The 12,509-nt window shown below is 33.7% G+C and overlaps 1 protein-coding gene and 1 pseudogene across 2 annotated transcripts; one reads left to right on the top strand and one right to left on the bottom strand.

The window, feature by feature from the left end:
- Positions 1–2,394: 2,394 nt before the first annotated feature.
- LOC144553894 (BTB/POZ and MATH domain-containing protein 1-like) lies at positions 2,395–3,288 on the top strand. The gene has a single exon (XM_078302075.1). It carries the CDS (start codon positions 2,395–2,397, stop codon positions 3,286–3,288), a length of 894 nt encoding a protein of 297 aa, XP_078158201.1.
- Positions 3,289–5,832: 2,544 nt separating this feature from the next.
- LOC144554865 (putative disease resistance RPP13-like protein 1) lies at positions 5,833–12,480 on the bottom strand (annotated as a pseudogene). The gene is made up of 4 exons (XR_013511792.1): positions 8,808–12,480; positions 7,587–7,999; positions 6,324–6,745; positions 5,833–6,210 (listed from the first exon to the last, which is right to left on the bottom strand). The product of XR_013511792.1 is annotated as a putative disease resistance RPP13-like protein 1 (transcript).
- Positions 12,481–12,509: the final 29 nt, after the last annotated feature.

Raw genomic sequence — 12,509 nt, 5'->3', positions numbered from 1 at the left:
GACAGAAATTTTATAAGATATGACGAGTGAATAAATGATAATTTAATTATATATATCAAGCTATCCTTTTTTAAGCTTATTTTCAGATTGTTAATTGGAAAGAGAATTTAAATATGACAATTTTAAGATTTATTCTGCCGTTTAAAATTTCATCCATTTCGTTAGAATTTTTTACGACAATTTTAAGATTTGTTCGACCGTGCGTTTCAAGTTTTTAAAACATAAATTCCCTTTGATAATTAGTTTGGTTGTTTCAAAAAGATAGTGTTATGGAACATATATAAGCATCAGTTGGAGCCAAGAAATAAGATAGAATGGAACAAAAAATTTCTGGTAGGACATAATTGTATAATTATTTTATACTAGCATATTTTCTTTTAATTTCTGAAAAACATGATAAAAAATATTATGAGAAAAACAATTTGGATCAGGAATAAGGAAGAATAAACTGGCGGAAGCTTAATTTGCCAGTGATGAGCATACATTCTATAGACATTGAAATTTTAGTCATCTATACATTGGAATTTATTTTTCACACACGTCAATTTATTAATTCATTTATGATTTTCCACGCTCATAGGTATATGCATTATATTTTATGTAGCAGAACGCTATATATGTTGCCACTTATAATATTTCACTAATTATAATATATTCTTCGTCTTGAATTAAGAACAGCTTACTTTCTTTTCTTTTTGCTTTAAAAAAAAAAAAAAACTTAAAAAGAAGAGAGATCCAATTGAAGACCTTTGCATATGTTTGGACAAGTTGGTATTCACTTACTTTTAGTTTTAGAAAAATATATATAACTACAATAATGTGACAGTATTCGCAAGGGATACTATCAGGTATACCGTCGCGAATACTACTCCCGCTAATAGAAAAAACACCTTTATGTCGGTATACTCTTGTGGATAGTTACCTTTTACGTACCCTCGCAGATGCTGTCCCATTCTTTTATATATATGATCTTACTATTTCAAATCAAACTCTTTTACTGAAAATGAACGGATCATATTAACATAAAGAGCCCTCCAAATATCAATTAATACAGTTTGATTTGAAATAGTAAAGCCTATTTTTCCTTTAAATTTTTTTTATATAAAAATACGAAATGGGGTTCTTGGGGCACCAGTTGTTAATTTATACATAATTGTGGGAGTTTTTTTGGGCAAGAAAAGAAAAAAAAATTGATGGAAGATCATGTATTGAATTTCAAAGTAATCATAAAGTTATGCTTGATTGCATAATATTTTTTTTAAATGTTTCAAGAAATATCTCTATTTATAAAAAATACAAAAATATACTTGATTTATAAAAATTTATATAATTATAACCAGTCCAACGCGCTGCCTCCACCACCTACCTCAGGTTATGAGCCTTGTAGAATTTGGGCCCAACAAAGGCCTGCTTTTGTTTTTTTTTTACAGATTCAAAAGTCCAATCTCTTTCAGGTATACGAACTATTTCAGTTTTTAATACCTCAAAATAAGGAATAAAATCACAATTGCGATCAATTAATAAGTCTCATTAATATGTTTATAAATCATGACTAATTTCCTCCTTGGTTTCCACCATACACTTGTTAATTGTTATTACCATTTTAGCATTGTTCATGATTTGAGATCATAATCCTCACTAAAATTTTGTTAAGTTATTTTTTATTTTTTATTATTATTATTATTTTTTTTTTATGGCACCAACCTGTAGTCACTATACAGCTGCCGCTCGCCCTCATTCCCTTGTAATCTCAATCGGTCGAGCCATGCTAGAATTTAAATCCAGTGAAAGCATATAGTCATATTTGTCTCATACTGTGAAGATTCAAAATCAGATTCCAGCAAAAGCTAGATCGGGCCTTGTACTCCAAAAATTTATAAAAAATAATGAAAATGAAAATTTGTTGATTGCTCAGCATTTATTCATGGTCGACATGGATGACAATTGGACATAAAATTTGGCTTGAAAGTTGGACCATCCAAGGGGAATGAATGGTTTCATACAATGTATATTATTAAATGAACTTTTATAGTTTGCCTCTTTGGATTATGTGATTCATATGTATTTGCTAAACAGATGTGTGATTTCTAGGGAAACGATTAGTCACCTATGGCTCTATATATTGGTACTAAAAACCTCTCCTTGTATGTCACTTCATATGTTATCTATTAGTTCAATCTGAATTCCAGAAATTTTCCTTTGTTATAAATCGTCTTCTCATAACACATGGAGAATTCAGCATCAGTTAACTACATCAAAGTCGAACACCATATCAAATTTAACTACTCAGAGATCAAGAATCTGCAAGCTGAGCAATTTGTTTCCTCCCCTGTATTCCAGGCATTAGGCAATGAATGGGTCATCGACTGTTATCCACGAGGTTCTCGCAAAGAAATGTCTGGTGTTTGTACTTCTTTCCTTGTTAGGCTTCACGCTGAATATAAAACCGTGAACCCAAAAATCAGTTTGAGTCTCATGAAGAGAGAAGGGACAACATACCAACTTCCAGGTCAATTTCTAAAAGGACACGGGACAGATTTATTCCAGTTTGCAGTACAAAAGTCTCCTTTTCAGGGACAGGTATTTGCTTATGGCCAACACCCTCGATCGATAGGGGTGGATTTTGTCAAGGATGGTAGTTTTGAATTAATCTGCAGCATTGATAGCACAGATATACCCCATGATAGGTGCTCCCTTGGGGTGTTGAAATCAATTGATTTGCACAGCCAAATTGGGAAGCTCTTGGAAAGTAAGGAGAAAAGTGATGTTACTTTTCAAGTTGAAAATCATTCCTTTATGTGCCATAGATTAATACTGGCTGCACGATCTCCTGTGCTTAAGGCAGAGCTTTTTGGAAATATGGCCGAGGCGACAGAGAAACAAATTAAAATTGAAGACATGTCCCCTGAGGTATTCGAAGCAATGCTCCACTTCATTTACACCGATTCTTTTCCTTGCTGTGATTCTGAGATGTCATCAATGAAAATGGCACAACATTTGTTTGTAGCTGCTGATAGATATGCAATAGAAGGGTTGAAGGCATTATGTGAGGATAAGTTATGTGCTCACATATCACTTGACACTGTTACATCTACTTTGGCTTTGGCTCTGCAGCACAACTCTCGTCAGCTCAAAAATGCTTGCCTAGATTTCATTTCACAGCCAGGAAATCTAATTGATTGGATCCTAAGCGATGAATATGTAGATTTGATTAGGAACTTTCCATCTATAGTGGCTGAAATAAGAGGTCGGAGGCAGGGAAGGGAAGGTAATAGTTCAACTATGTGAATACTTTTTTGAAGAAACATCTATGTGATCTTAATTATAGGTCCTTCTCTATCTCATTTTCTAATGTTGCACAAAGGATTCTGATGAGTATCATACAATAATCAATTTTTAGGTCCAGTGGTATTCCAGCCATCAGATTTACCAATTAGGAAGTAAATTGAGAATCTTATTATAGGTCCAATGGTCCAACTATGTGATTCTTAATTTTAGGTGTTTCTCTATCTCAATACGCTCAGTTCTCTCTTTGCTGCTTTCCTCAGTACCAGTCGCACTGTTATGCATCACTAGTTTCTGGTAGTCAGTACTGTACAAAATTGATAAGTTTTCTTAAGCAAAGTGAACACTTTTGGACCGTACCATAGGACTTTACTAAATCTTAGAAATTGTGAATTGGAATATTAAAATTAATTTCTTCATTTCTTTTATACTTGATAGGGTCACTTGTGACAAAATCCATTTTTAATATTTTTCTTCAGGCAATTCAAGCAACATGTAGAGACTGTCATCAATGTCTTACAAATTTACTGTAGAAGAGGTGTAAGAGGCTTAGTCTATTGTTCAAAAGGCAGGGGTGAATTGGAAAAGTAATGAAGTTTTTTTTGGAGAAAATAGGTCAATAAATTTTGATATAAAGAGTAGCAAACTGAATGTTATTCTCTGGGAAATGTGGGCATGATGAGTATCATGAATCAAGATTTCTTTTTATCTTTTGTTTTTATTTTTCAATCCTTTAAGGTACTAATGTGAAAGAACTGGTTTTAATTTGTGTAATAGATTGATTACCTTTTGCTTTTTGAGGATGCTGAAAGAGCGTAATGCCATGTATCTATTGGGAACTGTCTGAATTTTTTTTAAAACTCAGTGAATTATAATTGTTGCTATATTTAGAATCATGAAATTGTGTCAGGTCAGTCGAACAATTTATGGTGTCTATCATTGAAAAAAAATGAAATTTTCTTATGTAGGCTGATAATTTTTGTCCAAATAACTGTACTTGTGTGTGTGTATATTTACTTTCTCATTTGATAATTAAATTATTATTTTAGCGGTTATCTATAATTATTCTATAATTTCCCTTCTTATTTGAAATCATACAGCTTTTAGGGCTACTATATAAAGAATTATCATTTACCCACAAGGCCTTGAGACACATGATCTGATCTTGCTCCAAAGTTGATTGCACAAGTATGACAACATCAGTTAGGTAAGAAGCACAAATAAAACCACTAAAATGAAAATTTCTAGTTTAATTTTTTCAAAGTAGATTGTAGTTTGTGGTAATATCTGCTCACATAAAGTAAATTGTCTTTAGAGGTTAGAGTTGCAGTTTGTGATAACAGTACTCATTTCTAAGATAATTCATGATCATAATCATGAAAGCTACTTGATTTATAAAAAAATATAAAATTATGTAATAACCAGTCCAACGCGCTGCCTCGGCCTCGTACCTTCAGGTTATGAACCTTGTAGAATTAAGGCCCAACAAAGGCCTGCTATTGTTTGGGGTTTTTCTGCTTGAGGAAATGATGGTTTATGAACTAAGACTTCTGATTTGACTTTAAATTCTCCCCTAATTGTTGTTAGTTCAAATGTTAGAATCAGTAGAAGTCATTTCATATCGAGCATTTTCATCAAAAAAAAGAAAAGAAAAGGAGAACTAAGACAAAAAGAAAAGAAGGATAAGTAACAACGATTCAAGACTTATTTCTTTCAAAAAAGTAAGAAATTCATTCAAACTAAATTGACAACAGGTGCAGATCCACATGGAAAATAAGTGCTTTTATTTCTTTTCATTTCTATACTTCTCTAAAAAAAATTTAAAATTATGTCTTCTTCTAAAATATTTTTTTCTCAAAATATACGTCTCTTTCTATACGTTTCTTAGAAAAATTATAATAATATACTTAGTACTTAAAAATAATTAGAAAATTCGACCTCAGTTTAAAAGTTCATACAAAGCGTTATTAATTTTCATTTTTGGGCTTGATATCACGGAGTAACTAAAATGGGTTTGGGCTTTGTAATTCACTAATTCACAATTACAAGATAATATATAGGGCTTCTAGGGAAACAATTTTTCACCTATGGCTCTTTATACATGTCATGTATAAATATTAGTTCCTAAAATGAATTAATAATTTTCGGCTTTATAATCCTCTTCTCAGAACTCATATATAAAAAGCTCATCGTGTAAACTACATCAAACACTCGGCACATTATTTCATATTTAGCTTATCAGATATGAAGGATGTGCAACCAGAGCAATCTGTTTCCTCCTCTGTATTTCATGCATTAGGCAATTAATGGGTCATTATAGATATTTCTCTGCATTTCATTTGCTAAAGGAGAATAAAAAGAATTCTGACGGGTATCAGACCAATTCAGATCCAATGGTTCACAGCCATCCGATTTGGTAATTAGTTCCCCACTTCCCCTGCATTTTTGAACAATTAACCAAAAAACATACTATAGATCCGTATTAAAAACTAAAATTGAAATGAAAGAAAAATCATGGGTTACTTAAAACACACTCAATACATCTAGTTGTCCAAAAGAATAAATATTTTTCACACACTTCAACAAGGTTTATCACACAATGGAATCTAGGGTCGTGACCCCTTCATTCTTAAAAAAAAAATATAAATAAAAAAAAATACAAGGTTTATCACACAATGAGTTTGATAACCGCTTATTACAATAACAGTACAGTAAGACCAAACAAAATTAAGTACATGTTAAGATGCATAGCAACAATAGCAAAGAAAAATAGTTGATACAATTAAAGCAAACTTAAATATTCCATTGTTTGAAGCACACCAAAGCAAATGCACATCTGATCACAAAAGAAAAGAACTGATCGGAAAGGCACAAACCATTCTTCCTTCAATTTTTAGTAAAGGATAACCACATCTGATGACCTAGCTACATGAGATATATATGGTAATTTAAAAGAGAGAAATAAATGGAATAAGCTGATAAACAAATATAATAAGAGCATTTGGATATCTAAAAAGAAATATGTTATTTTACTGCACCTTAATCGTACATCATTGAGACCTCCATTTTGCTCCCAATCAGACCATTCTTGGAAAAACATGCAATTCGAGAAGACTTCTTTTATTTTGTTTTGGCAGGATACAAAAACACTAAAAAAAAAATAAGGATTCCAAGGTTCTCCAATCAAGCTCCAGGTTTTTACTTTTTTAATTTTTTTTAGGACTAAAAAACAAAAACAAGCAAAACACTTGCATGACTACAAATACAGAAGGTGCCACACCAAAACACAACACATCACTGATTTTCTTGGGCATACAAAACAAAATACTTCTTTTTTTTTCTTTTCAATTTTCTTCTTTTTATCATTTTTTTTCTTTTATTTTAACGAGAGGCTACAGGAAACTCATCTATTATTTATTCTCTCCTTTCTTTTCAGCACAATTGAAACTTCATCTTCAAGCTGCAGGGTAGTTGAATAAACTGTTGATTAATGTTTTCAGTAGCAACAAAATCACAAACAATACAATCAAGAGATAGAGAACAACATATTAACTTCATAATTTTAATCCACTGAGGTTTTTGAAAAGATTGTCTTAATTCAGTCATTATTTAATATATTTGGAGAAATAATTAATTTGTGATGTATAAATCTCTTTTCATCAAAGTTGTGTTGTACATATGACTTAACATGACTTGAATTAATTGGTGTCATTAGAACTTGGCAACCATAAAAGTACATTAATAAGATGCACCATAAATGTTATGACAGCCTAATTAAACTTTTCTATCCTTTTTATAGCAAAAGATGGAAAACTATTGAAAACTACCTCTATTAAATATATATCCTGTAATTGTTTTCTGGACATGACTAATTAATATTTGCCCCAACGGTGATCAAGGATTCAACATTATGGATTTGGAAACCATTTTAGCCCTGCATCAGTATGTAGTAGTTGAAACTTGAAACTTTTGATTTGTGCTACATAACAATTGACCCCGATTGAATTATTAATGTTTTTGCATGTTTTCCTAGGTTCTTTTCCTCTTGCTAATTTATTGCTTCTTTATATTGATGTCAGATATTTACTTTCTAACGATATCTCAAACACTGCTTTAGTAAAAAAAAAAACTTTAACAAATACCAAAAGTGGTGTGCACAACATTAAAAATCCAGTACAAGTTGAAACACATTTTCGCCTCCAGAATATGCAACCAAGATATCCAGATATCTGAGAGAACATCAGGTAGAATTGTAAATAACATTATGCTAAAGCTGTTTGTTTTGTGCAAATAGAAATTACCTTTTTTATTGCAGTGGTTACACAATTCTCTTCTTAGGAATGTGGGAAATGTTATGCCCATTTGGATCATTTGGATTCTTGCAACTCCTTGTGAACTCTTTGTCGCAGTGAGCAATATTAATATGTTGGACTGATGGCGGCACATCTGAGAGAGAACGTAGATTTTCACAGCACAAGATTTCCAGAGATATGAGAGAATGAAGGCACATCAGACTGGGCAACCAGCAAATTTTACATCTGTTAAATTTAATTGTTCTAAGGGAAGAGAGATAACGGAACACTTCATCACATTTTTCTTGAGAAAAGTATTCTTCCTGTGCACCAAAAAATTCTAAAGAAACCAGGGATAAAACTGTTGAGAAAAGTATTCTTCCTCATTTCGCTTCCAGCACAGTTGAAACTTCATCATGAAACTGCATGTAGTTGAATAAACTGTTGATTAATGTTTGCAGAACCAAAATAAGAAACAATCCAACCAAAAGATCGATAGAGAACAAATTAACTTCATATTTTCAATCAACTCACGTTTTGAAAAGATTATCTTAATTCTATCATTATTCGATATGTTTGGAGATTATTAATTAAATAGGGAAAGAAAAAATCACATTACACTAAAGTACGATCTACATCACATTGCCTCATTAGAACTTGGCAATCATAAAATAAAATAAAAAATTTTTTTTAAAAAAAAAGTACATTTTATGATTTACGATAAAGGATGGAAAACTATGTGAAAGTTTTTAAGGGGTATAACTACCTCTGTTAAATTTATATCTTCTAATTGTTTCCTGGACATGACTATTTTAAAAGTTTCCATAAAGGTGATCAAGTATTCAATTCATTGATTTGTCAATCATTTCGGCCCTGCACCTGCACCTGTACATGTACCAGCTTAAACTATTGATTTGTACATGTTGCACAATCATTGGTCCAAATTGAATTGTTAATGTTTAACACGTTTTTCTAGCTCTTGCTATTTTATTGCTTTTTATATGAGGTCAATTGAAGTCAAAATTTGTACATTTGCTATGAAATCTCAAACACTGAGCTTCAGCCAATATATATATATATATATAACACATGCAATACGAAAAGTACATGAATAGATTATCGCCTCCAGGATATAAAACTCTTCATGCGCTGAAAAATTAGGTAAGGAGTGTAAAACATTATGGTAAAATGCAAAAACAAAATTCGCTGACTTGTGCATATTGAAATTACCTTTATAGCTTAACATTTTTGTTAGGAATGTGGGAAATCTTATGCCAATTTGGATTATTTTGATCCGTGCAACTCCTTGTGAACTCCTCATCGCAGCCATAAATTTTAATACACTGAATTGATGGTGGCAGTTCTGGGAGAGATTTTAGATTTTCACAGCAACCGATCTCAAGTTCTATGAGAGAATAAAGGCACAGCAGATTGGGCAATGAGCGCATTTTACAATGATAAAATCTAATTTCTCTAAGGGAAGAGAGATAATGAAACATCTCATGTTCTTCTTGAGAAAAGTATTCTTGCTGTGCATATACAAGTTCTAGAAAACCCAGACATGAAAACCCATCTCTTGAGACAAGTTGTTCAAGCAGTGACCATCTGCTGATGCGAAGTTCTTTCAACTGGGGCAGATTATCAACAGTGTCACTGCTGCTTGCAACATCAAATGATATTTCAAACGAAAGGTTGGGGCACCAGATTATTTGGAGTTCTTCAAGGTTGTTATGAGTGTCTAACCCACCAATTGAGGTAAGCAACAGGCATCCCTTAATACTGAGATTCAGGAGATTGGTCAGGGAACTAAGAACCTCTTTGGGTATACACATGATTGTTATGATATCCTTTAAGGTTAGCTGGGTTAAGGAGGTTAGTCCATACAAAGACCCAGCTAAGATTGTGTCCGTGATAAAGCATGTCTCAATAGAAAGTTTCTGGAGCGCAATGGGCAAGGATAGTTTGTCACATACATCTTTAGGCTGGCAAATAAGGTCCAATTCTTTCTCTAAGCATTTCTTCAAATCTTTTGAAATGGTTGATAATGCTTGTTCTTCTATATGATTACCCAGTTTCATCAGTTCCTGAACACGTTTGAAATGAAAATAACCATCGTTGAAGCGGGAATTCTCTATGAAAGTCACAATCTGGGATATTCGTGTACCCTTTGTTGACATTATCATCTCTAAATCTTCTTTCAGCACAAAATCAAGAGAGAGACAATGGGAAATTATCAATTGAGTTAGCTTCAAGGGAAGAGGTACCCAACTTTTCAGCCTTGGAAGAAAAGAGATGGTAAGAGAAAGAAGATCTGATAGTTCATTTATTCTGTCTAGGACTTCCAACCCTCCACAGTCAGCGAGATAAAGATGCTGGAGATGTATAATATTTTCATTATTTTTCAAAATCCAAGTAGGGAACCTCTTACCACTATATCCTTCAATAGTCAGCTCTTTTATTTGGGGTGGTGGACAAAGACCGTCTAAAATTCCCACATCAATGTCTCTTAGGACATATCTACTTTTGTAATTCCAGGAAAAAAGTAATTTCTGGAGACCCATTTTGTCAGATATCTTTGCTAGATCTGCCTCCTCCTTACTTTTGACATCCTCCAGACCATAGATAGATAATGATCCAGTAATATCATTGAGATGCTCCAACTGTTTCAGCTCAAACCCCCTTTTTATTCTAACACGAAACTTTTTCAAATCCTGAAGTGATATTAGTCTCCCAACATTAGGAATCTGGGTCCCAGCACATAAAAAACGTAATTGGTAAAGTCTATTTAATGAATTGCGGATTTCAGCTAAAGTTCTTCTCTCTTCTGAGTTTTTGTAGCTTTTGTTTCTAATGAGCATTCCATAGCTTTTGTTTCTAATGTACATTCCATAATATTTAGGAAGTCTGAACCATAATTGGTATGGTGATAAATGAGCAATAGTTTGAACTCTCTCAAAATTGAGGTAGCGTAGGTTTCTCAAGTGAACCACAGACTTCGGAACTCTTGCAACATGCACTTCTATTTCCACCACCCATAATTTCCTTAACTTTGTAAAAAGAGCATCAAGGTCCACTTTCCATAAGAAATTTTGAAACCTTGATCTCGAAACAATAATTGTACGTAGATATTTGAGTTTGCTTATTTTCTCCACATACTCTCCAAGCATATGATCTACAACATATATATGGCGAGTATGGGAAGGAATTTCCTTGTCCTCACCACATTCAATTCTAAAATAATCACCTTCAGAAGCATATTGGGCTAGAACATGCATTAGATCATGCATATAGTAAGTATTAATATCCCATTCATCAATTTGAAAGAAAGAGCTAGAAACTAACTCCAAAATATAGTCACTAGCAACATCCTTCATTTGTTTATTACTATCCTCGATTTCAATGAAGCCCTCTGCAATCCATAAATTAACCAAATGGTCATGTCTAAATCGATGCCCTTTAGGAAACAAGCTGCAAAATGCAAAACATCGTTGCAATGCGGGAGGGAGGTGTTGATAGCTCAAAAACAAGGCTCCCATGGTATCATTTAACAAGCTTCTGTTTAGCATGGATGACCAAAATTCTGGGTCTAGTCTTCTACGCAATTGGCCTGCCACTGTTGTTGCAGCCAGTGGCAAACGACATAATTTACTCACAATCATCTTCCCTATGGCTCGTAATTTTATCTCCAGATTCTCAGTGACTTTTACATCACATAATGCATGGTTCATAAATAATGACAAAAAATCATCATCTGCAAGTTCTGGCAATTTTATCAGATCCATTGTCCCCAAAACTCTTGCTGCTTCTTTATGCCGAGTTGTCACCAATATTTTGCTACCTTGCATACCACCTCTTAGAGGGGCAAATAATTGGTTTAGTTCTTGCTCACTAACCCCTTTATCACACCAAACATCATCCAACACCAACAAATACCTTTCTCTCTTAATTTGGCAGCGACTTCGGAAATTAGCACATCTAAATTTTCATAATTAGGACAGCTGCCCTTGGACACAAACTCCCATATTTTCCTCATAATAGCATGGACACTAAACTTTTCAGAAACATATACCCATATAATAGGGTCGAAATACTTCCCCAACTCACCCATTTTTTCTTTTTTCTCATGTTCACAAACATACTGTGCCAAGGTTGTCTTCCCTGACCCACCAATGCCCCATATCCCGATAACAGAATAGCTCTTAGCATCACTAGTTGATTCTGACGTATTTTCCCGTAATAATTTTACAATGTGATCCCGGTCGTTGTCACGACCAATAACTTTGGAACCGGGAGTAGAAATTGTTATTCTATACTGTTCATTAGATATCTGAGTTGAATTATTGAAACTACTGCTTGGTAGGTTCAGCAGGGGAACTAATTTCATTGCTTCATTAACAATTTTTTCCAAATTCTCAAGGCTTTTAATGAGTTTTTTCTTCTCAGATGAAAATTGCGAGAGCTTGCCTTTTAGTCTTTTTAAATTAAATTTAGAAGTAGATGGAAAGAGGGAATTGACCTCCTTTTCAAGGCGTTGGTACTCGACTAAACCGAGCACATGCTCAGCCTCATAGAAAGCAGACTTGAGCTTCTGAAGCCATTCTTTGAGAAACTGCCGGTGGTCACTCTGTTTTGTAGCTTCTGTTAGGATGAGCAGCTTAGGGAGGAGCGTGGTCTGGAGATTTTCCAATTTGCCTAGGAGAACATTCTTTCGAGACCGGAACTTTGGATCTATGTCGAGCGCATCAAAGCATTTGTTCAACAAACGGCTTAGAACTGGGGAGATCAGCCAACCTGCGGCTGAGAACCCCCAGCCGATTGCAGCGATGCTTACCGGATCCATGGATCCGTCTCATGTAAGCTGGGTTAGATACCTAGTTCTGGGTCAAACAGAGAGAGAGAGAGAGAGAGAGAGAGAGAGAGAAAGGAGGTGGT

This window comes from Carex rostrata, chromosome 5, assembly GCF_964058835.1.
Source record: "Carex rostrata chromosome 5, lpCarRost1.2, whole genome shotgun sequence".
NCBI lineage: Eukaryota > Viridiplantae > Streptophyta > Magnoliopsida > Poales > Cyperaceae > Carex > Carex rostrata.
The sequence above is the reverse complement of the archived record's forward strand: the minus strand, read 5'-3'. Positions and strand labels throughout refer to the sequence as shown.

Coding starts and splice junctions, on each gene's coding strand:
- LOC144553894 (XM_078302075.1), top strand. CDS start 2,395: ATGTCTGGTGTTTGTACTTCTTTCCTTGTTAGGCTTCACGCTGAATAT.